This window comes from Rhinopithecus roxellana, chromosome 12, assembly GCF_007565055.1.
Source record: "Rhinopithecus roxellana isolate Shanxi Qingling chromosome 12, ASM756505v1, whole genome shotgun sequence".
Classification (NCBI taxonomy): Eukaryota; Metazoa; Chordata; class Mammalia; order Primates; family Cercopithecidae; genus Rhinopithecus; species Rhinopithecus roxellana.
This window is the reverse complement of record NC_044560.1, coordinates 12,106,058-12,126,749: the sequence shown is the minus strand read 5'-3', so window position 1 is coordinate 12,126,749 and position 20,692 is coordinate 12,106,058. Positions and strand designations below refer to the sequence as shown.

Here is a 20,692-nt window from a genome sequence, read left to right as displayed (position 1 = left end):
AGTAAGAAACCTGTGATGATGAAAAACTCTTTGGACCTGGACACAGTGCTTCCTTCTTTTAAAAAAAGCAGATGACTATTGACTTGAAAAGCCTGTGACTCTTTACAGGGTACTTAACACTGGACAAAAGTACTTCACTACCCACAGTGTCATTCAGTCCCTTGAATATCTGCCTGGGGGCAGATACTATCCCCATTTTTCAGATATAGAAGCTAAGGGTCAGAAACACAAAATATGTTACCCAAGGTTACCCAGCTGAATTACTGGAAGAGCTAAGACTTGAATCCAAGATTCCTGTCTCTAAATCCAATGCTCTTTCTCCTCTGCTAACCTTTTTCACTCATGCCTATGTTATTCTTTGATCTGCATTTGCTTGGGAGAACCAAAGAGAACATTAAAAAGATAGAATTCTGGCCAGGTATGGTGGCTCACACCTGTAATCTCAGCACTTTGGGAGGCCGAGGCGGGCAGATCACAAGGTCAGGAGTTCAAGGCTAGCCTGGCCAATATAGTGATACCCCATCTCTACTAAAAATACAAAATTAGCCGGGTGTGTTGGCACATGCCTGTAATCCCAGCTACTCAGGAGGCTGAGGCAGGAGAATCACTTGAACCCGGGAGGTGGAGGTTGCAGTGAGCCGAGATCTCGCCATTGCACTCCAGCCTGGGCAACGAGCGAAACGACATCTCAAAAACAAACAAACAAAAAAAACCAGGTGGGGTGGTGCGTGCTTGTAATCCAAGCTACTTGGGAGGCTGAGGCAGGAGAATCGCTTGAACCGGGAGGCAGAGATTGCAGTGAACTGAGACTGTGCCATTGCACTCCAGCCCGGGAGACAGTGCGAGACTTCATCTCAAATAAAAAAGGTAGAATTCTAGGAATAGGGAGAAAGACAGCTGTTTGGGCCCCAGAAGCTTTGGGCATTTAAGAGGAGAGATAAAGGATGAGAGACGGGCATGTGAGCTTTTTGGTAGTTTGTATGTGGGAAGGAGGAAGAGAGCTGTCCGGACCTCTCTTCAGCTCCCCTCCAAGGATGTGGATGGGTCTCATCCCCAGAATCATGCAGCCTGCATGCATGTGCAGAACTCAGACTGCTGGCCCCTCCTCAGGGGTACCAGTCCCATGCTCCCATTCCAGGCTCTGTCCTCTGTAAGGCTCCTGTTCCGTGGTGAGCCTCCTCCTAGCCTACCCTGATGGTTCCTAGCAGCTTGGAGTTCCCGGTCTACCCGATTTCCAAGGAACTTACATATTGGCATATTGGTACTCAGGCAAAAGCATATCTTTGCTTATGGCCTGTCTGGGCTATATCTGCCTCTGCTAGGTTAGAAGGGACCCATTGTGGTAGCAGGTGAGGGTGTCTTGTTCCTCAGTTTACTGATCTCCACAGCGCACTTTTGTTATCTATTGGCACAGGAGGAAGAAGGGGAAGACTGTACACTCAGTGTCTACAGGCAACTGCACAACTCCCTGGATCCGTCTGAACTGCCTGGGAAACAGGGGCTGCCAGAACCTGGGCGAGTACGGGCCGAGGAACAATTACGGCCAACCAGGCCCTGTGCTGAGGAGAACTGAACCTGCTGGGTGTCTGCTGTCTACCCTCTGCTCCTGCTTCTTAGCTCTCTCCACTGTCCTGCCCCATGAAGGATCCAAGGCCAGTTAACCAGGCAAGACACAAGCCTTGGCTGGGAAACTGTGGTAGAGCTGGGCTGTGGCTCAGGTAATTTTTGCCATTTGGCCAGAGGGAATCAGAGACTACAAGATGGACAGTCACCCAGGCCCAACCTTCCCAGTGCACGAGTCCTCTCTCTCTCCTTGTCCCTGTCAACCAAGTAGTTGGACCATTCTGGCCCCCAAACGGGGGAAGATAAAGTCCCCACCACACCACAGGAGTCAAAAGTTCTTCTCGGCTCCTTGGTGGGTTGTTTCTGGATCCTAAGACAGCCCCTGTCTGTGTGGTTAATGTTCTGATTTCTCAGTCTCACTATATCCACTTCACTCCTCATTTGCCCAGTGGGCTCAAGTACCCCGTAAGATTTACCAGCCATCAGCGCCATCTAGGGGGCTTTCATTTCTTTCTCCTTGGAGTTCTTTTCCGCAGCCTTTTAAAGCAGAAAGGGGTCTGTGCTGCCTCTAAAGGATTGAGACTACCCTTTAGGTTGAAGTTTGACCTGGCCCCTGGCTGACCAGTCTCCTGGAAGCAGAGCATGCAGATACCCATGTGGATACCCATTGGAATGACATCATCCCTCCCCAACCCCAGCTCTCTGCTCACCTTTCAAAGGCACCTGGAGGTGCAAGTCTCATGCATCTCCTTTCCCGAGCACCAGTAATGCTGCTGGCATCGCCTGCTCTTTCTTCATTGTTTCCACCTTGGGAAAATCCCTAGGCTAAGCTGGGCCTGACCCAGCATCCTCTGCCTTCTAGGAAGTGCCCAGCACGGGGGAAAGCAGACCCGAAGTGACTCCCCTTTGGTCACTCCACAAGCAATAGCTCCATGAGAGGCATGGACTATGAGACTACTCCCTCCTGTTCCTTCTCCTCCGTCCCCCATGGAGGAGGCATCGCACTTTACCAAGCTGATGCATTCCTACAGAAGTGGGCCCCGGATTTCTGCAAGTCGACCATCATGATGACTTCGTTGGAGGAGAGGTGATACATACATACCCATTGAGGGCCTCAGGTTATGTAGTTCAAAATGCAGCAAACCTTTCAGAAAGCCATGTAAATAAATGGGTTACGTTCCTTAGACCAGTCATATGGGGAAGTTGAAAAGAATTGTATATTCTTGGCACTGCTTTTTCTGTAGCATTCTTTCAATTCAAAGAAGGGATCCTCTTTCAAAGGCTACCTTTATGAAGCAGACACTATTGCCCTCAGAATGAGAGAACATTAAACTAGCAGTCTGGTAAGCTGTGTTTTTTTCCCCATGGCTTTCCTTCCTTGCTGTGTGACCTTGGGTGAGTCATTGCCTTCTGGGAGCCTCAGTTTCCCTGTCTGTAAAATGAGTTCTTTGAAATGGATGATCTCTAAGGGCACCAAATCTGGTATTCTGAGGTTCTCCTGTTCTCACCATCTATAATAGTATGGGATGATTTACCTGTTCTCACCATCTATAATAGTATGGGATGATTTACCTGTTCTCACCATCTATAATAGTATGGGATGATTTTTGCTTTTGGAAGGTGTCATCCATGTGGGTTCTTCCCCCCTGCCCTCAGTTGTTTTTCGGGGCCTTGTTTTTTAGTTTCCTCATGTTTTAATCTCATGGGGATGAGCTCAGAGAAGCTCCCTGGACCTGTTTCCCAGTCTGCAAAGTGAGGGGATTAGATCGGATGGTCTCTGAGGCTCTTTGTGGCATCAGCCTTGTCCAGTGCCACACAGTATCTCCTGGCTTTCTAGGCGTCTAGATGTTATGGAAAGTACCCAAGTCTGTGTATCTCCTGTTCCTGTGCATCTCCTATGAATCTCCTGGCAAGAGGAAGACTCAAGACTTCCTCCAGAGGAATTTGTCTTCCCTGCCTTCACTCAGCATGGGAATCTGTTCATCCTGCCCTTGTCTGCATCAGATTTGGCAGTGAGGAGGCTTGGGGAGCACCTACCTTACTTTCAGGGACAGGAATCTATTGCTCATACTTCTGTTTCCTAGAGTTGCCAATCTAAAGGCATTGTCATGTGGCCTGCCTTTCCTCTCCACATCCCCACCTCTAATGCTCAAGATGCTATTTCCAGGATCTCTTCCTGCTGCTTCTCCTGGCTTACTAGCCAGAAACTAGCTCACTCACGGCTGCCATCCTTCACTTGCGGCCTCCCTGCCATTCTCCTTCACTGGTTGGCAACCTTGAGAGTTCAAAGGAAATCAGCCTCCATGGTGGTCAACTGAAGGTGTGGGAAACTGAGTCTGTGGCTCTTCTCTGCTGGTGGAAACAGAAGGGCGCCAAGCCATGCTTAAAAAGATCTCGCCAATAATTCTTGTGTTTGGGTGTTGGAGCCCTGGATTCTGGTGCTATATAGCTCCTGGTGCCAAAGTCTGGATCTTTCCACATTTCAGCAGCACCAACATCTGCTGCTACTCAAAATGTCCTGTGGAAGAGGGACAGCTGTGAAGCCCTTTTGCTGGGGCTGTCATCTTGAAATCTGAGTGCAATACGATTTGATTGTAACAGTTATTTCAGGATATTTTGTTTCTTTAATCTGCACACTTTCTAGATAGATTTTATTTTTAAATGTCCTCAGCATTGCAGAAAATAACATTGTAATAGCAAGTAAAGGCTGGAGGCTCAGTTTCTCTGGGCTTCAAATGGCTGGCAAGGCTGGCTCTCAAATCCCAAAGTTGGGAGGCATGTTTCTGGAAAGCAACTGAGGTGTGACTGTTTGGACCCAGGCCTCATCGTCAGGGGTCCTGGAGGAAGCCTCCAAGTAGAGGGGAGACCTGTAGTTGAATAGTTGTTTAATCAAGCCAAATAGTCTCACTGCCCCCAGTCAGCAAACCCACTTTTATGCCAAGTTTCTTCCATAGCTTGGCTCTTAAATTTTACTGGCAGGTGTATGGTTGTTGGAGGGTTCCTAGTGAGTTGGGGGACCTGGCAATAGAGCTGCTTGGTTAGAGGGAGTGGAGCTGGCCTAGTACCAGCAGCTGATCTCTTCCACCTGCTGCTGTTTTTTGCCACTTGGATACTAAACCAGAGAAAGCTGAAGGTGGATAAATAAGCTGTGGCTGTTTTTTTTGCTTTTGGGTGGCAATGAAAAAGTCAGTGTGGGTTAAAGGGATCTGCAGTGGGGCCAAGGATGCCACCTCACCCTCAGCTGCAGGCAAGCTTGCACATAAATAACCCCCTCTCATGGGAGTGTTCGGGATGTGGGGGGTGCTATAGTGTTCTTGGACTTGTCGTCCTGGGGCAGTTTTAGTTCTTTATATTTAGTGGGTCAGTGCCAAGTGCTACCACTTCCCAATAAAGGAACGGGGACCCAGAGGCTGGGTCCCTCGCTACCTTGTTAGGAGGTTTTGTTATTTCTCTGACAAGATTGCTTTGGAAAGAGCTGCTTTTAGGGATTATGTTTTGAATACCCCGAGTGGGGAACAGGGTTCTCTTCAAAACCTCACAACCAAGATCATAGGAGAAAGGGGCCCTATTTTCCTGCTGCTTCCCAGCTCAGAACATATTGAATGGAATGTATTTTTAAGAGAATAAAGTCTATTTTTTTGTATTTTAAAGATTGAGAGGGCTAAGAAGGTAGCCCTCAAATAAACTGTTATTGCATTATAGGCCCCTTTGTTGGGGGCAGTCTGTTGGTCCACACCTACTTGCTCAGGCAGGTGCTCTGGTCTCACCCCTGCCTCTTGGAGTCTAGGTGCAGCAGCTTCTACATTCCTGCTCCAAGCATGGGACCAAGGAGGCCAGAACCTGTCGCTGGAAACCAGGGCAAAGCAGTGGCTCAGGGCTCCTTGGGTGCATGTGTATCATTGGAGCTGCCTGTCTGCATGTATCCTCTGGCGCGAATGCTCTCTGTTGGCTCTGCAGTACGATATGTAACCAATAAAGCTCCCTCGTTTCCATATATACTCTGTGCGAGTCTGTGATGCGAGTGTTAATGTCATCCCTGTGTATCTGTCTTCTATGCATTGACGCAGCTCTAGTATATTTCATTGTATGCTTAAAACTGGGTATTTTACCTAACCAATTACTGATACTGCAAGGAAACATTAACTGAGGCGTAGAAAAGGACATGCGTAGGACCCACATAACTGGAGTTATAATCAGCAGCTATTTCTTTGCAACATTTAATTTTCAGGCTTGCCCATTGTTGCCAGATAGAGTCCTCTCTCTCTCTCAAGCTGCCTATGCCATCTGTTTAAAAAACAAAAACTTTTTAAGGGACCTACCCCGGATTAGATACCTTAGCTAATCCCCATGAAGTAACAATGTTGATGGCAGAACTCAGATTCAAACACAGGTGTACGCCGAGGTCCACGCACTGTGCACTGCGCATAGCCCTCACCTTTTCATCAGTTCCGCCACTTGCCGTGATCCTGGTGTGCAGATTCTTTCCATACTGTAACGAATTCTTAAGACTAGGGGGGAAAAAGCCTTCTCCATTTTCATCTTCCAGTCAGACCAACAATATAAATTATGTCCCTTAACTCATACTAAGAATAAAACCACATTTAAGGGGCATTACTTGGATTTGTAGTAACTGAGTTTATCTGTCAGGAGCCCCTGATAAGGAACCAGCATGTAACATGTTTTTATCTTATATGGGCAAAAGGGACTTTGCCAGTAAGGATTCTGGGATGAGGGAGAGCATCCTAGATGATCCAGGTGGGCCTTAAATGTAATCACAGATATATCCTTTTAAGAGGGAGACAAAGATTTGACTACAGGAGAAGGCAATGTGATGATGGAAGCAGAGATTGGCGTTAGGTGCTCTGCGGATGGAGGTGGGAGCCACAAGCCTTCCCACCCCTAGAAGCTGAAAAGAGCAAGGAAATGAACTGATCCTCCCCGCTCTGAGAGCCTCCATAATGAATGCAGCCCTGTAGACCCATTTTAGACTTTAAGCATCCAGAACTTTAGATTTTTTTTTTTAAGAGCCACTAAGTTTGTGGCAGTTTGTTAAACCAGCTGTTACCTAAGCCCTTGCTCTTATGTAGTGTGCGTCCCAAAATGTAGGCCACCACCTTTAGTAGAATTGGGAAGTTTTAGCACATACTCATGGAGGGAATCAGGAATAAAGGCAGACTCGTCTCCCAAAGGCTCAAACTTTGTTTCAGCTCTTGTGTTTTATCTTGAAAGTTCATCCAAAGTTTCCTAATACCCATGTTCTTGGCACATCACCACACCCCTCCCCAGTGGGGAAGTCTAGTCCCACTGACTAGGAAATCCACTGCTTCTACAGGACCACCCCCCTACCTTATCTTCTGACCCGATGAAACCATTTTTCTCTGGAGAAAACATATATTACTATTGTCATAGGATAAACTTGGCATTTCCAAAGGAGTAACGCCCCCATCTTGTATGTAACTCCAACCCAAAGGAACAGACGGGCCAATTTTATATGAAGTTTTATTCTCAAAATATATTAAAAAAAAAAAAAAAAAGAGACTAAGATGTTACTTCACAGCACTTGCCTCAGTCTTTATGAAGAACACAATTCCAAACTAATAGACAAGTTCCTCCCTGTGCTCTAGGTCATTCAAAGGAGGCAAGCTCCTTGTCAAATCAGGAGCTCCAGCAGCCGATCAGGAGCCCAGGTGCCAGGGTGGACTTTCTCAGTGGGATCTAGTATTGCTAGAAGAGCCTTGTTTATACGGCAGAAACAGGCACATGGGCCTTTTCTCTTAGAATGTATCTGTCTCACATGCTTGGGGACTGCTGTGCAGGAACACCTGGTGTGGCCTGGCGAGGCAGCGTATACATGGCCCCCAAAAACTGGTCTGCAATTCTTCCTGCTTCTCGCAGCCCACTCAGCAGAGCACCATGCACTGTGGCTGGGTAGTTACGGATTGTATGTTCTCCCGCAAAGAAGAGTCGTGGAATCGGCTGTTTTAGGGGAAAAAGAAAATTGGCAGGCTGCACATACACCTTTATTCTTGTACTTAAATTACTAAATTCCTGTTGACCTTGTAAAGGCTGACCCCCCAATTACTATTCATCATTCTATCTGAATCTCCCTTATCAGTAGGCATTTTCCCAGAATTGACAAGTAGAAATGAGACAATAAAACTCCACCTAGCCTCAGTCCTAAAGTGATGCTTAACGTGTTCTCATCAGTTTAGATACCCAATTCTAGAACGTCCTTCCCTCAGTACCTTCTGGGAGGGAGCCTCACTACCCTGAAGCACAGGACATTTGGTGATCAGGGACACTTCAGCCTTGCAGCTCAGAGCAGGTCTGGGCTATGACACTGAGGAATTCTTACTGCTCTTGGAGTGGGGTCTGGCATAAGGGTCTAGATAAGGACCCAGGGTTATTTCTCAGGAATGCCCTGGAAGCCCCTAGTAATTGAGACCTTGCAGCAATCCTGTGAGCCATTACAAAATGGAAGTGCAATTAAAAATGGTTTTCTTTTTTGGGGGGAAAACCTGAATAAGGAAAAATGTTATTTGACTTATACTCTGGACTCCTCCATTCTGAATGCAGACTGCCTAGATTTACAAAACCAAATGAGGAGAAATCAGAAATGGTGCCATCCTTTTAACTCTGTGCTTGGTTATCTGAAAGGTCCAAAGATAGAATGACTAAAATCTGAAAAAAAAATCAGGGACATCATGAGATCCTGGCCTCTTCCCAAGTAAGCCCAGATAGTTTGCCAGTTCTCACCTGTGGGGCACCTGGAATCGAGGGGCCCGGAGTGATGGGCTGAGCCATTAAATCATAGTCATTTCCAGATGATCCTGCAGCAACATAGGAATAAGAGCCCCGGGCCCAGGGATCAGCACGCCAACGAGACACCACAGTTTCCTTGGGCTAAAAGAAAAACCAGGAGCAAAAGTCATTATGACATACCAAGGACAAATCAATCCTTGAAATGTGGAAAAGCAGTGGTGGGTGGAGATATAAGTGAGAGAAAGAGGGGCAACAGACAGATGTGAGAGCCAGTGATCAAGTGATGAATGCTCTGCTTTAAAATAGATGTGGACAAAAGGACTTCAGACAGGAAGGATGCCTCCATGTTGCCTTCCTGTCTATGAATCCAGAGATCTACACAGGGTTCGGCCTTTATTCTCTTTTACAAATTCACAATATGCTTCCCTTCAAAGGAATCCTAAGGGGTTAAAGTATTTCAAAGAACAGGAAAAAGTACCAAGAGGTTCTCTGAAAACTTCCCAGAGATACTCACTGGAGTTTGGCCATTTTGTCTAAAATGTCAGGGGTATGGTGTGACTCTAAAGCCAGAGGAGAAATGTAGTTAACAGCCTTCAGATTCCCCAGCTCTTGTTCTGGGGGGCTTTTCTGAACCCCATGCTTAGGCCATGAACTCCAAACATTAATATTCATTTAAAGGCACACACCTCAATTCTAGCTTAAACTGTCCTGACCAAGAACATGCTGCAAATACATTAAACCTTGGTTGAGTTTGAACCCTGCTTACCTCACCTATCTACTTACTTGGGGTACTGCACTGCTACCAAAAATCCCTTTGAGAATGGCGAGGCATCGGCCAACAATCACATCGTCACTTATGTTTTCCATGATACCAGCAGCTTCTCCTGCCACTAGTGCCAACAGTATTGGAGCTGGGGAAACAGAAAGGATAATTCTAGGGTTTTCCTACAGACTTTCTTCAAAAACGTCCTTATCAGGCCCCACCTTATTCCTGGTGCTCTGAAATCTGATGACAAGACACACGCAGCACCACTGAAATGCAAAGAGACAAATTATGTTTCTGAAACAGCCTATGGAACTGTTGTCACCAGAAACCAGCCACTAGGAGCTGGCAGACTACAGAGTGAAGTAAGATTCACAGGCACCTCACTGCTTCTAACTTGACAAAATACAGCAGTTCTGAAGATATAATTTCAGATCTTGCTAATAAAAGGGAATTATTAAGCATCCCTTTACTTTGGCACAGAATTCTTAACCTTGACTACCTTAGATAGCTCCATGACAATGGCTGCCTCCCTTTCAGCCATCCCAGGCCCCTCCAAGCCCAGGACTGTCTTCAGTCACCCATCTGGTGAGTAGTTATGCAACAGACATAGGTGGCAGGCACACTACTAGAAGAGGGGGATAAAAAAGATATAAACTATATACTCCAATAGAGCAACAGATGCAAAATTACACAGATAATTATTAACTGTAATAAAAGCTATGAAGAAAAAGTAGGCTATAGGGAAAAGCATACGGGGTAAATTTAATTTACATTTGGTGCAGTGGAGATGTGTGTGTCCTGGAAGTCTTTGAAATACTGACATTTATGTCAAGACCTGAATGCTGAATAAGACAGGCTGTGAAGGAAGTGGGGTCGAAGGGGTGGGGGGAGAAGCAGCCCCCCCAGGCCTAGACCACAGTACATGTAGAGGCTCTGAAGCAGAAAACAGCATGGTGTCTTCCAGGATGTGAGAACAGCGAAATGTGCCTGGAACCTGGGGATGGACAAGGAAGTAGAGATGAGTTAGATAATGAAGAACCTTAGCATGGGCCAAGATAAGGAGTTTGAACATTTTCTTTCAGCAGCAGAAAGTCGCTAAAAGAAGCAGGAATAGCAGTATAGCTATTGGTAACCGTCCAGGCAATAGGTAAGAATGGCTTGGACTGGGAGGTAGGCAATAGAAAAAAGTAAATAGGTTTGCAAGACATTACAAGGCTGGCACTGACAGGACTTGACAGCCTGGATGGGGAAAAGACACACTGCTGCTGTCAGAAAGCAATGTGCTCAGGGAGCCAAGTTCCCCCTCTGTGAAGTTAGAGGCGCTGGGGTGTGAAAGACCATTCACCACTGGGCAATGAGGAGTAATGGAAAGAACTGGGGATGGGGGTAAGCCGGTTAGCTGATGTGTCTGCAGTGACAAGGCCAATGTCTTCTTTTTACAGCCTTTTCTGGGAATGAGGTGGTGTACAAATATACTTTAAGTCTACATAGAGTTAAGTCCAATTACAGAAGAAAATAACTGAACAGGAGGTAGGAATTTCTTAAATACATTGTAAGGGAAGCAAGCAAAGAATTGGGGCAAGTCAGTCTGAGAATGAGGAACACAAGCTTCCCCTGGTAGGAAGCCTCCCTGGGCCTGTCCCTCCAGTCTGAGTGGACCTCCAGTAACCTGGGCGTTCAGCCCGTCATGCCACCTACTGCCCTGTTCTAAGGCTGCTTCCCCGCTTACTGTATCCCCACTAAGTTGGGAGCTCCTTGAAGGCAGGTATTTTTACACCCCAGTACCTAGAAGATATTTCAGGAATTGTTTGTTGAGTTAATAAAGAGAGAAATTAAGGCATATATATTGAGAAAATCCAAAATATTTCAAATTCTATATTCCTGTGAGGATATGGAAAAGATTAAAATTAGAAGGCATTTACCTTTATAGAGGTTCCAGAAGAGGAAGAGCTCACCCCTGCTGGCAGTCGTACTGCCAACATGCCCGAACAAATTGACACTTGGATCCCAGAACACCCGGTCAAAACACAACACCACCTACCGTAAGAAAGAAGCACATGAGCTAGTGACAGGAGCCAAATAATACTGGCTTCAAGAGACTTCCTTGAAGTCTCTTCTAATCTGCGTTCAAAATAAGCCCAGAAATTCTTATTATTTAGGATGACATTTACGATCCTCTTTTTATAGGCTTGAGTTTGTGAAATGACCCCATAAGAATAAGTCCGTATGAACAGACACTTGATGATAGACTTAGACACTGAAGAGAATCAACTGACATGCCTCAGCCCTGATGTCACAATTGAGAGCATAGCCAAATGCCCCAAAACGCAAGGCCCCTCCTCAACAAGTAAATGACTAAGACTGCTATTTGTACATTAGATCTGTAGACGGAAGTGTCTAAGGCAAGCTACCTTGTTAAGGTTGCCAAATCCCATCCTTTGGACTGCAGATGTTTTCCACTCAGGGAGAGGTGGCACAAACTGAACAGCTGGTGGCTGCTGCTTCAGCACACCCAGGGGAAGGGTACAGAGAACTGCATCGCATTTATAAATAAAGGTTTGACTCGTGGAGCGGGTATTCACAGCTATCACTTCACATCCTGCAGAGGTTGGGTGGGAAAAGACTAGTGGTGATGAATATGACATTGATAAGGACACTGACATTTAGTGTACAACGGATGGACACCCATCTCTCAATTCTCATTCTTCTCTTTTCATCACCTTCATGTTTCACATAAGAAAACTGAGGTAGAGGTGGAATAACACATCTAAGGCCACACAGGCAATAAGTGCCAGGATTCAAACCCTCGTAGTCAACTTCAGAATCCTTGATTGTCATCCCCACACTACCCTCCCGATACACTGGTGATCTAGACTAAAGAAAGGACCTTACCATTTACTCAAGTACATTTAGACCAAAAATAAAGAGTAAAATGCTCATCCCAACAGAACCAATGTCTTCTGACTGTGGTTAGTTGCTCACTATCAACCAACAGAAGAACGCTACAAGAAGGCTGTGATGCAGATCTGGGGGATGCAGCCTAAAACTGCGGAGCGTGCTATGCTTGAGAATGTACAGTCATCCTCAGCTTGTCAGAGTATGAATGAGCTCAAAGCTGACCTCAGAGAGGGTACTGAAATTATGTTAACATCATTTTCCTCATTTATTTTTTAATGAATGTCTGTTTATATACCATATTTATTTTGAGAGATATATCTCTCTCTCAAAATAAATATGAAAGCTCAGTACATGCTCATTTTCTGTGGCTGCAGAACTAGAGAAAACGGCACAACATCTATTCTCACTGTTCTCCGTCTGCCTGCAAAAGGCTCAAGGCTGCAGATCTTCTTAGCACTGTCAACTAGAAGCTGCCTCTGATGGGAAAGTTAAATGGAAAACTGTTTCACTGATTGTTAGAAAAAACCAAAACATCTGTGGTGATCTCAGTAACTCTAAGGAAACGGGCAGTACGGGGTAAGATTGATGGCTATGTCTCCATTTCTCATGCCTACACAGTCACACATGGGTTCTTGGAGAGGGAGATGACTAGCTATCTTGAGGAGTTCAAAATGCTACAGTTGCCTGCACTTTACATTAAATGTAGTCTGAAACCAGCAATAATAATGAGTATTGAGCCTATCCCCATAGCAAGCACAGGGAAACTATCTCTGAAGAAGTCAACTTCTTAGCAGGACTGCTCCAGAACTAGGAACCAAACGTAAGCGAATTAGGCCAGCTGAATAGAAAAGGCCAAAATGAATCCAACGACCAAAATGCGGATGGTGAAATAAAAGGGGTGGGTCCTACTGGAGCCCAGGCGCCAAAATCCTGGTATTTATGAATATACTTAACAAAATTAGATCCAAACTCACTGGCTCACCAAAATGGAAAACTTCTTGAGCACTGACATAGTGCTCAAAGGAAATGCTCACTGGGGCATTGCAGATTTCAGATTTTCAGATTAGGAATGCTCAACCAGTAATATCCAACTAGCTCAAATTGGAAACTCTAAAACTTGCTTCAGTTTCCCAGTTTATAAAATGATACAGTTAGAACCAAAGACTCTATAGGCTCGATTGTCTGTAAATGCCAGTTTTTACCTATGGTGTCATAGTTTAAACACTCTATCAGGAAATGTACCTGATACCTAACAAAAGATCAGTCCTGTTTCAGGAAAGTTCTCTCTTACCTTTTGTAAAGCAGTGACATACCTGAAGCCGTGTAGCGAACCTGTCGCACTGCTGTATTCAGTTTAATGTCTAGGCCTTCTGCTAAAGCCACAGGCACACATGAGTAGCCATTCCTTACTGTCAGGTGGCTGCCAGTGAACTCAAAGTCATCGTCCTAAAGAGAAAAGAAAAGAACATATTTCCAACCTTTTCTTAATCTGTGTCATTTGCACCTAGTTCTGTACAACAATGAAAACACAAGCTTGTGGAAACAGTCAATATTTTAAGGCAAACTAAATAACAAACCACTCAGTATTTAGTTACAGTTATCAAAGGAAACTGAAGAAAGAAGAGAAAACACCAAAATGTCCCTAAATCTTTGGGCAGTGAGATTAGGGAAGTTTCTTCTCTGGATTTTTTTTTTCCCCCGGATACAGAGTCTTGCTTTGGCATCCAGGCTGGAGTGCAGTGTCATGATCTCGGCTCACTGCAACCTCAGACTCCTGGGTTCAAGTGATTCTCTTGCCGCAGCTTCCTAAGTAGTTGCTGGGATTACAGGCATGCGCCACCACACCCAGCTAGTTTTTGTATTTTTAGTAAAGACAGGGTTTCACCACGTTGGCTAGGCTGGTCTCAAACTCCTGACCCACCTACCTCGGCCTCCTAAAGTGCTGGGATTACAGGAATGAGCCACCACGCTTGGCCTTCCCTGGATAGTTTTTATCATCCCAGTCCAATACCACTAAGTCCGGATCTTCTATGGTGGTTAGGGTAGGGAGGTGGTAGGGGGAATGATAATCTAGGAAATTCAGATGATTAAACATCAAGTGTATTTTATCTGGCTTTTGAATACATTACAGACTTGAAGGATATCAGGGTCACAGTCCTGATTACATTTTCTTTTACCTGAGAGCAAAATCCGTTTTTATTCTTTAAATTTACAGGTTTTAAGTTGAGGAAGATTTCCAAAACTAAGTCAGTCAAACTAGATGCAGGTAAATCTAGGATCATAAAGAGTGGCCCAAGACAGTCCACACAGTAAAAAAAAGTCAGGATTTCACCTGATTTAAAGATCCCCAAAATGATCTTTACTGAAAATTTTTCTGTATAACATTTTTTTTTGGTAAGCTAGTAAGGATTTCTAATTTCATGAAATTCTTGGGGAAATTAGATAAAAATGCTGGGTTGGCAGCAACACTCTAGTTGAAATCACTCATTTAAAATTTTATACTATTACAAATAGACACAATATTGAAACATCAAATGATAAATCAATGAATAGAAGGGCCTAATTTAGTATTTATATGAAAAATCATAAAGGAACTAGTAGTTCCATAAGACTTTACCTCTAACAAGTTCAACTCTTCAAATACTAAAAATATCAGATTATTTATAAAGATTAAGAAGTCAAAATAATTTTTTTTTTTTTTTCCGAGACGGAGTTTTTCTCTTGTTGCTCAGGCTGGAGTGCAATGGCACAATCTTGGCTCACTGCAACCTCCGCCTTCTGAGTTCAAGCAATTCTCCTGCCTCAGTCTCCCAAGTAGCTGGTGGGACTACACCACGCCGGGCTAATTTTGTATTTTTAGTAGAGATGGGGTTTCACCATGTTGGCCAGGCTGGTCTCGAACTCCTGACCTCAGGTGATCCGCCCGCCTTGGCCTCCCAAAGTGCTGGGATTACAGGCATGAGCCACCACGCCCGGCCTGTCAAAATAATTTTTATTAGGAAAATGTAAAATGTAAATTAAAATATATAAGTAAAAATTTAATAATTTACTTCCATACTGGTTTTTTTCCTTTTTTTTTTTTGAGATGCAGTCTTGCTCTGTCGCCCAGGCTGGAGTGCAATGGTGTGATCTCCGCTTACTGCAGCCTCTACCTCCTGGGTTCAAGCAATTCTCGTGCCTCAGCCTCCCAAGTACTTGGGATTACAGGTGACTGCCACCACGCCTGGCTAATTTTTGTATTTTTAGTAGAGACAGGGCCAGGCTGGTCTTGAACTCCTGACCTCAACTGATCCGCCCGCCTTGGCCTCCCAAAGTGTTGGGTTTAAAAAGGTGTGAGCCACCGTACCCAGCCTATACTGCCTTAAGTCTGGTCAAAGTCTCAGATTTAGAGATTGGTTCAAGAAGCCCTGTGATTTCTCACTTGAAGAGTAAATCACACTGAAATTCAAGAAAAGATGGTATAGCCCTGCCCACTGAGAACTATAAAACATCACTGACATAAAGGAAAGAAAGCCATTTTTGCAGAAGTACACTGTATTTACGGATAAGAATACTCAGTATTGTTAAGATGGCAATTCACCCTAAATTGATCTAGAAATTTAATGCACTCCATCAAAATCCTAGAAAGTGATTTTCGTAGAAATTGACAAGTTGAACTGTTATGAAAATATGTACCTTAAAATAGCCAAAACAATCAAAAATGAACAAAGTTGGAGAACTTGCAAGACAGTATGATAGTGGCATACGGATAGACATATAAATTAACATAAAAGACAACCTTAAATACTCATGCTTACATGCCAATTAATTTTCAACAAAGGCGCCAAGACAAATGAAGAAAAGGATGGTGCTAGAATAATAATTACATAACTATACGGAAAAACATGAACCCTTCACTTACCTTTCCTTATACACAAAAATTAACTCAAAATGGAGTATAGACCTAAACATAAGAGCTAAACCCATACAATTTCTGCAAGAGAACACAGGATAAAATCTTTGTACCTCACGTAAGACAAAGATTTTTTTCAGGATACAAAAAGAACACAGTTTAAAAGAAAAAGTTTATAAATAGGAATGGGAGTCCAAGACTGGAAGATTACTTTAGCCCAGGAGGTCAAGGCTGCAAGGGAGCCACGATCACACCACTCCAGCCTGGGCAACAAAGCAAGACCTTGTCTCAAAAGAAAAAAATTGAAGTAAAAACTTTTACTCTGAGACAGATTTACAAAATTAAAGACAAGCCACAGATGAGAAGGAAATAAATACTTGCAAAACATAAATCTGAAAAAGGACTTCTGCCTAGAATTTAAAGAACATAATAAACTTCAAACTCATCAACAAGCAGACAATCAGACTTTTTTAATAGGCAAAAGATCTGAGCAGACATTTACTCAAAGATGACACATGAATGGCTCATAAGCTCAGGAAGAGATGCTCTACATCACTAGTCATCAGAGAAATGCAAATACTACTATACCTATTAGAATGGCTGACATTTTAAAAACTGGCATTACCAAGATTGGTGAGAATTTGGAGAAAATGGAATTTTCATACATTGCTGGTAGGAAGGCAATTTGGAAAATATTTTGGAAGTTGATTTATAAAGTTAAAAATCCACTTTCCATAGTACCCAGCGATTCCATTCATATTTACTCAAGAGAAAGACATGAACATTCTTAAGCAGCTTCGTTCATTAGAAGTCAAAAAAGGGAAACAACCCAAAAGCCCATTCAGGCTCCAGTGAAAGGATAAGCGACCTGGGGTGCATCCACACAATGGAATTCTACTAAATAATAAAAAGGAACAAACAACTGATAGAGGCAAAAAAGATGAATCTCAAAAACTTCATGCACATCTCAAAAACTATACTAAGTGAAATACATCACACACAAAAAGCTATGTACTGTATGATTCACTTTATATGAAACTGTAGAATAAACAAAATTACAGTGATAAAGCAAATCCGTGGTTGTCCAGGGCCAGGAGCCAGAGCACGGGGGATTAACTACAAAGGAGCAGGAGAAAACGTTTCAGGATGATGGGAATGTTCTATATCCTGATTGTGTGGGGGTTTATGACTGAAATCTGGCAAATCAATAAACTGTTCACTTAAAATAGGTGAATTTCACTGTATTTAAATGATGTCTCTTACTAAAGCTGTTTAAAAACACAGATACAAAATTAACTGTTTCTCTTACAATCTCAAAGACATGTGCAACAAAAAAAAACAATAAGGGAAACTTACCTGATCCCAGTGCTTAAGGGAGAGAGTTGAGAGAGGTGTGGCATTAGCAAATTCGAGATTTGCAAAATGCCAATCAAGTATTTGTCTGTCTCTGGATGAGAGATATACATCACTGCAAAAGAACAAAGGAGTACAGGATTATTAAAAGATATCACTAGTTCTCTCAGTGTGATGTAGGTGATCTCAGTAACTGGCGGAATCTAAGCCAGGGCTGTGCCTTATATGAAGAAATTACAAATCAAAAAGTAGCATCTTATCTGTCTTATTAACCTCTTTAATCTCTGATGTCTAGAGCAGTGCCAAGCTCACTATGTAAAGCAAATTACCTGTAGGCCTCATTTGTCTGGGGGGAAAAAAAAAGAATTCTTCATATGAAATTACCTTATATCATAAAAGCTTATTAGTTGTAAAAAAAAAAAAAAAAAAAGTCTTATATTTTACACACAGCATGGACTCTATAGAAAGGATGGGCAGGCTGGACGTGGTGGCGCATGCCTGTAATCCCAGCACTTTGGGAGGTCGAGGCAGGTGGATCACCTAAGGTCAGGAGTTTGAGACCAGCCTGGCCAACAGGTGAAATGCCATCTAAAAATACAAAAATTAGCTGGGCACGATGGCGGCACCTGTAATCCCAGCTACTCAGTAGGCTGAGGCAAGAGAATCGCTTGAACCCAGGAGTGGAGGTTGCAGTAAGCTGAGATCACATCACTGCACTCCAGCCTGGGCGACAAGAGTGAGACTCCATTTCAAAAAAAGAAAGGATGGGCAGCATCCTTGAATACAGAACAAAACAGATTTACGTGGAGGCTGGATGCAAGTGAAAACATTTCACCAGCATTCACTGTCAAAAACCCAGTGGAAATAAAGTATAATACCCCCCTAGTTCCCCAAATTATGGAAGTATAAAGCAACAGCACCTTCTACCCCCTCAAAAAAGATAATTTCCATCTATTGCATCTTTATCCAAATATCAGATCTTATGGAGAAAGGCTCTCTCTTTAGAAAGAATCTGTTTAGGTATCTAGGACACATTAAAATATAGGAGCAGGGGATTTAGAAATCTCACAAGTAGTCACACATTAATTTATTTAACAATTTAAACCACTCACTGAACATAAATAAAAGCTCACTATAATTTGCAATTTTCCTTCTAAATCAAACTGAAAGAACAGTAAAAGCTATCCCTCTGAACTTTTGTGTTTGTTTTCCTTACCTTGGGGGATTCGCTTCCAATTCTTGAAGTTTTTCTTCTAGCTTTCCTTGTGTTTCAGCTAATTCATCATACTCCTGATAAAAATTAAGTGAATCTGAGTTATCCTGAAGGGTCAGATATCCATCTAGTTTCTTTTTTTTTTTTTTTTTTTGAGACGGAGTCTCGCTCTGTTGCCCAGGCTGGAGTGCAGTGGCGCAATCTCGGCTCACTGCAAGCTCCGCCTCCCGGGTTTACGCCATTCTCCTGCCTCAGCCTCCCGAGTAGCTGGGACTACAGGCGCCCGCCATCTCGCCCGGCTTGTTTTTTGTATTTTTTAGTAGAGACGGGGTTTCACCATGTAGGCCAGGATGGTCTCGATCTCCTGACCTCGTGATCCACCCGTCTAGGCCTCCCAAAGTGCTGGGATTACAGGCTTGAGCCACCGCGCCCGGCCCCACCTAGTTTCTTTATACCACAAAATATAAGGTCTGGATCATATTTCCTCTTCAGATCACGTATAGGAAGTGTGGCTCAATTTTAGGCTGGGGTTAGACAGAGCTCAGAGATTTTTGTTTTTGGAGACAAGTTACAACTGAGGGCCTGGAATATTAGGGGGAGGCAGGGCGCACACAGGAGAAAATAATAGAAGAAACATATTAGTGTGCTACAAAGTGGGGATGAAAAATCATAGCAAGTACCATTTCATAAGCATGCCATGTCCCTGGCACTGGGTAAGCATTTTATACATAATTGTATTTAAGCTTCACAATTACCCTACAAGGTAGGTGGTTAAGACCATGTTACAGATGAGGCAATTAAGGAGTCCAAGGTTACATGGCTCGAGACTCCAAGTTAGGGATTTGAATCAGACAGTTTGACCCCAAATGACTCTGAAGTCCATGTTTAATACTCTTACTCTAAACTGTTACGGCTAAACTGAGATTTAAGATAAAATGATGAGATTATTAAGACAGGAAAAGAATTCTGCAGGACAAGCAGGTCTTAAACCAAACTAACCCGTTAAATCCCCATGGCTCATTATGTACCAAATCGTCTTCATTGCACTGAAGGCACTTGTGATTGGCTAGTAGCTCTCTTTTCCAAAATTCCCCACATCTGTGCTGTTTCTTAGGATTCCAAGTAAAACCAGTTATGCCTGTATGTATACCACACCTTGCATAGGGCGGTCAGATCCCTGTGTTTGCTTTTCACTAAGAACTCAGCAGTAATATCTCTGGGTGGCTTTACTTCAGATGCTTCTTTGTATTGCTGATGGAGTTCTTTAATTTTCTCTTTCAAATTTACCATCTAAGAAGGAAAAGCACAAATTTACCACTCCAGATAGTAATGTAGTTTATGTCTGTATCACATGTACCCTTTTTTGGCTCCTCAAAACTGCTATCACAACAAAACAGGGCTACAGTGCAAGGTCCTTAGAATTCTTAAATACTTGTTCTAACCTACATCATTCCATCTGGGAAACAGGAAAGAAATCTTATAGCGCTTGACATAAAGGTACCACAACTCTATCTGCTAAGTAAGATCAGTGCTGCCTTCTAAAACGAATGAGAAGGATGAGGAGTGTCCCATTAATTTAAATAAACAAACAAAAAACCCAGTATTGAAATAAACTTAATACCCATAAAAAAGAAAATATCGCTATTGTAACTTGAACTTATTTTCGGAAACAAATTGTCATAATGTTTTTTTTTTTTATTTTTGGACAGAGTCTCGCTCTATTGCCCAGGCTGGAGTGCAGTGGCGCGATCTCGGCTCACTGCAAGCTCCGCCTCCTGGGTTCATGCCATTCTCCTGCCTCAGCCTCCCAAGTAGCTGGGACTACAGGCATCCGCCTCCTCGCCCGTCTAATTTTTTGTATTTTTAGTGGAGATGGGGTTTCACTATGTTAGCCAGAATGGTCTCAATCTCCTGACCTTGTGATCTGCCCGCCTCGGCCTTCCAAAGTGCTGGGATTACAGGCGTGAGCCATCACGCCTGGTCCTATAAAGTGTTTTTTAAATATGTAAAAGGTCAAATAACATTTTTTTTTCTAAGAGACGGAGTCTTGTTCTATCACCCAGGCTGGAGTGTAATGGCACAATCTCAGCTCACTGCAACCTCTGCCTCCCAGGATCAAATGATTCTCATGCCTCAGCCTCCCGAGTAACTGGGATTACAGGTGTGTGCTATCATGCCCAGCTAATTTTTTGTATTATAGTAGAGAAGGGGTTTCACCATTTGGCCAGGCTGGTCTCGAGCTCCT

The 20,692-nt window shown here is 43.5% G+C and overlaps 2 protein-coding genes across 7 annotated transcripts in view; one reads left to right on the top strand and one right to left on the bottom strand.

Moving 5' to 3' along the window:
- The window catches only part of LUZP1 (leucine zipper protein 1), a 97,040-nt gene extending 90,289 nt beyond the window's left edge, over window positions 1-6,751 (top strand). For all 5 annotated transcript variants that reach the window (XM_030942488.1, XM_010364368.2, XM_030942487.1 and 2 more), the window contains one exon: window positions 1,415-6,751. In XM_030942488.1, coding sequence (XP_030798348.1) covers window positions 1,415-1,573 — 159 coding nt within the window. In that variant the 3' untranslated portion in view covers window positions 1,574-6,751. The remainder of the gene's footprint in view (window positions 1-1,414) is intronic.
- A 293-nt stretch (window positions 6,752-7,044) lies between these two features.
- The window catches only part of KDM1A (lysine demethylase 1A), a 66,547-nt gene continuing 52,899 nt past the window's right edge, over window positions 7,045-20,692 (bottom strand). For both annotated transcript variants that reach the window (XM_010364365.2, XM_010364366.2), the window contains 9 exons: window positions 19,603-19,737; window positions 18,451-18,524; window positions 17,238-17,349; window positions 13,303-13,435; window positions 11,503-11,690; window positions 11,014-11,128; window positions 9,109-9,236; window positions 8,320-8,466; window positions 7,045-7,539 (listed from right to left, as the gene is read on the bottom strand). In XM_010364365.2, the coding sequence (XP_010362667.1) occupies window positions 7,354-7,539; window positions 8,320-8,466; window positions 9,109-9,236; window positions 11,014-11,128; window positions 11,503-11,690; window positions 13,303-13,435; window positions 17,238-17,349; window positions 18,451-18,524; window positions 19,603-19,737 (1,218 nt within the window). In that variant the 3' untranslated portion in view covers window positions 7,045-7,353. The remainder of the gene's footprint in view (window positions 7,540-8,319; window positions 8,467-9,108; window positions 9,237-11,013; window positions 11,129-11,502; window positions 11,691-13,302; window positions 13,436-17,237; window positions 17,350-18,450; window positions 18,525-19,602; window positions 19,738-20,692) is intronic.